Genomic DNA, 1,559 nt, shown 5'->3' on the forward strand with positions numbered 1-1,559 from the left:
CACTAGCTCCATGTCACGCCCCCAGCCTACCCTACCCCCCAGCCCATGAGAACATTTATGGACATTTATGGTTTGATTTCTTTGTATGTATGGATCACTTGGGTTGTTACCGACATCTGGTAAAATTTCATGTCATTAGCACCTCTAGTAATATATTTACTGAGAAAAATGTTGACGTGTTCAATACTTATTTTACCCGCTGTATGTGTCTTTACAAACAGCCAGTGGACAGACTTTATTACCACAAGCTGACAAACGTGACGCAACATCAACCTCGCCTGCAGCTTTGCAAATATAGTTCAAAAGGAAAATCACCTTGACGGGTCAACCTTCCACATATTTGTCTTTTAGTTATTAACAGTTGGTTACTGACTGACYGAACCGTGTGAATTCTCCGTTAAACACAAAGCGATGCAGAAACGGCAACAACTCACTTCTCCATGGTTCCAAACAGCCACTTGGGCTCTTTGTTGAAGGGCATCCTCATGCCGTGGAATTTGGCCATTTTCTCCGCAACCTCAGCTGAGATGCTGGAGTCGCTCAGCTCACAGGTGTCCAGTTTACGGCTCTGTCAAAAAATAAAAAAAAATAAAAACACAACACGTCATTTAAAACCACAGAAAACATGATCTAATAGGCGTGTAAAGATAAGCTGATGTGTTTAAAGTCTATCCCCCAACCGAAACATTTGTGGATTTCTACATTCTTACTGTCCAAGTCAAAACAAAGATAACAACTCTGTTTCGGTTCAGTGATTCTCCCACTGTCAGCTGAGGTCAGTTTCATTTTCTTCACAAACAGCCGTGCAGAGCGGCAGACGTTTGGGTTTGTTACTTGTTTCCAAGTACTGATCACATATATTGCTACACATTTAGGTTTAAGCAAAACCATAGCCCGTGCTTCAAACACTGGAGGCGGGGACATGACTGGGAATAAAATGGCAAATAAACTGCGAAAACATTGAGATGCTAATAAGACACTAAATTAGCTTGATGTGTACGCAAACTCCTGGCAAGTTTCATGTTTTCAACTAGTCAGCRGTTGCTGGGTTGTAGATGACGTAGYATCAACRTCCGCTCCAATCAGGAGAAATGTAATGTTTTTTTGTGTTTGGAAAGTAGTGTGTCAGAAAAAAGCGACAAAAGTGGATCAACAATCTACGGCTAAAAACAGGTGAGGATTATATCGTTCAAATCGTATTTTCAGATATTTTCGTATCAGAAGCTAAATAAATTATTAACAAGTAGATCCAAGAACATAAATAACAGGGGTTAACTCGTTAGCGTTAGCAATAGCATTGTTATCATAGGCTAATGACGTTAAACAGCACAAGTCACTCCTAACCCGGGCAGAAACAAGTCGACTGCAACCCAGCAATAGCCAAGTAAGTATGTCAGCAGAAAAAGTAGGTGTTTCTCAAAGGCCACACCTGATTGGAAGAACTTTTTTCAATGGACTCTCCTGATTGGACGAGAAAAAAAAGGGGGCATCAAGGGGCATTTCTGATTGGATGATCGTTGCTTAGGCATTACTTTATAACCTTAGCTTCCTTTTCTAGC

At 40.9% G+C, this 1,559-nt stretch overlaps 1 protein-coding gene across 1 annotated transcript in view; it reads right to left on the reverse strand.

Annotated features, from left to right (window-relative positions):
• LOC106536127 (choline kinase alpha) overlaps positions 1–568 on the reverse strand; it is a gene marked incomplete at its 5' end in the record, with an annotated part of 10,060 nt that extends 9,492 nt beyond the window's left edge. Inside the window, 1 exon segment of the mRNA XM_014033329.1 lies at positions 435–568. Within this exon segment, the coding sequence (XP_013888783.1) occupies positions 435–568 (134 nt within the window).
• Positions 569–1,559: the final 991 nt, after the last annotated feature.

The sequence above is a fragment of the Austrofundulus limnaeus genome, unplaced genomic scaffold (assembly GCF_001266775.1).
Source record: "Austrofundulus limnaeus strain Quisiro unplaced genomic scaffold, Austrofundulus_limnaeus-1.0 Scaffold7, whole genome shotgun sequence".
Lineage (NCBI taxonomy): Eukaryota > Metazoa > Chordata > Actinopteri > Cyprinodontiformes > Rivulidae > Austrofundulus > Austrofundulus limnaeus.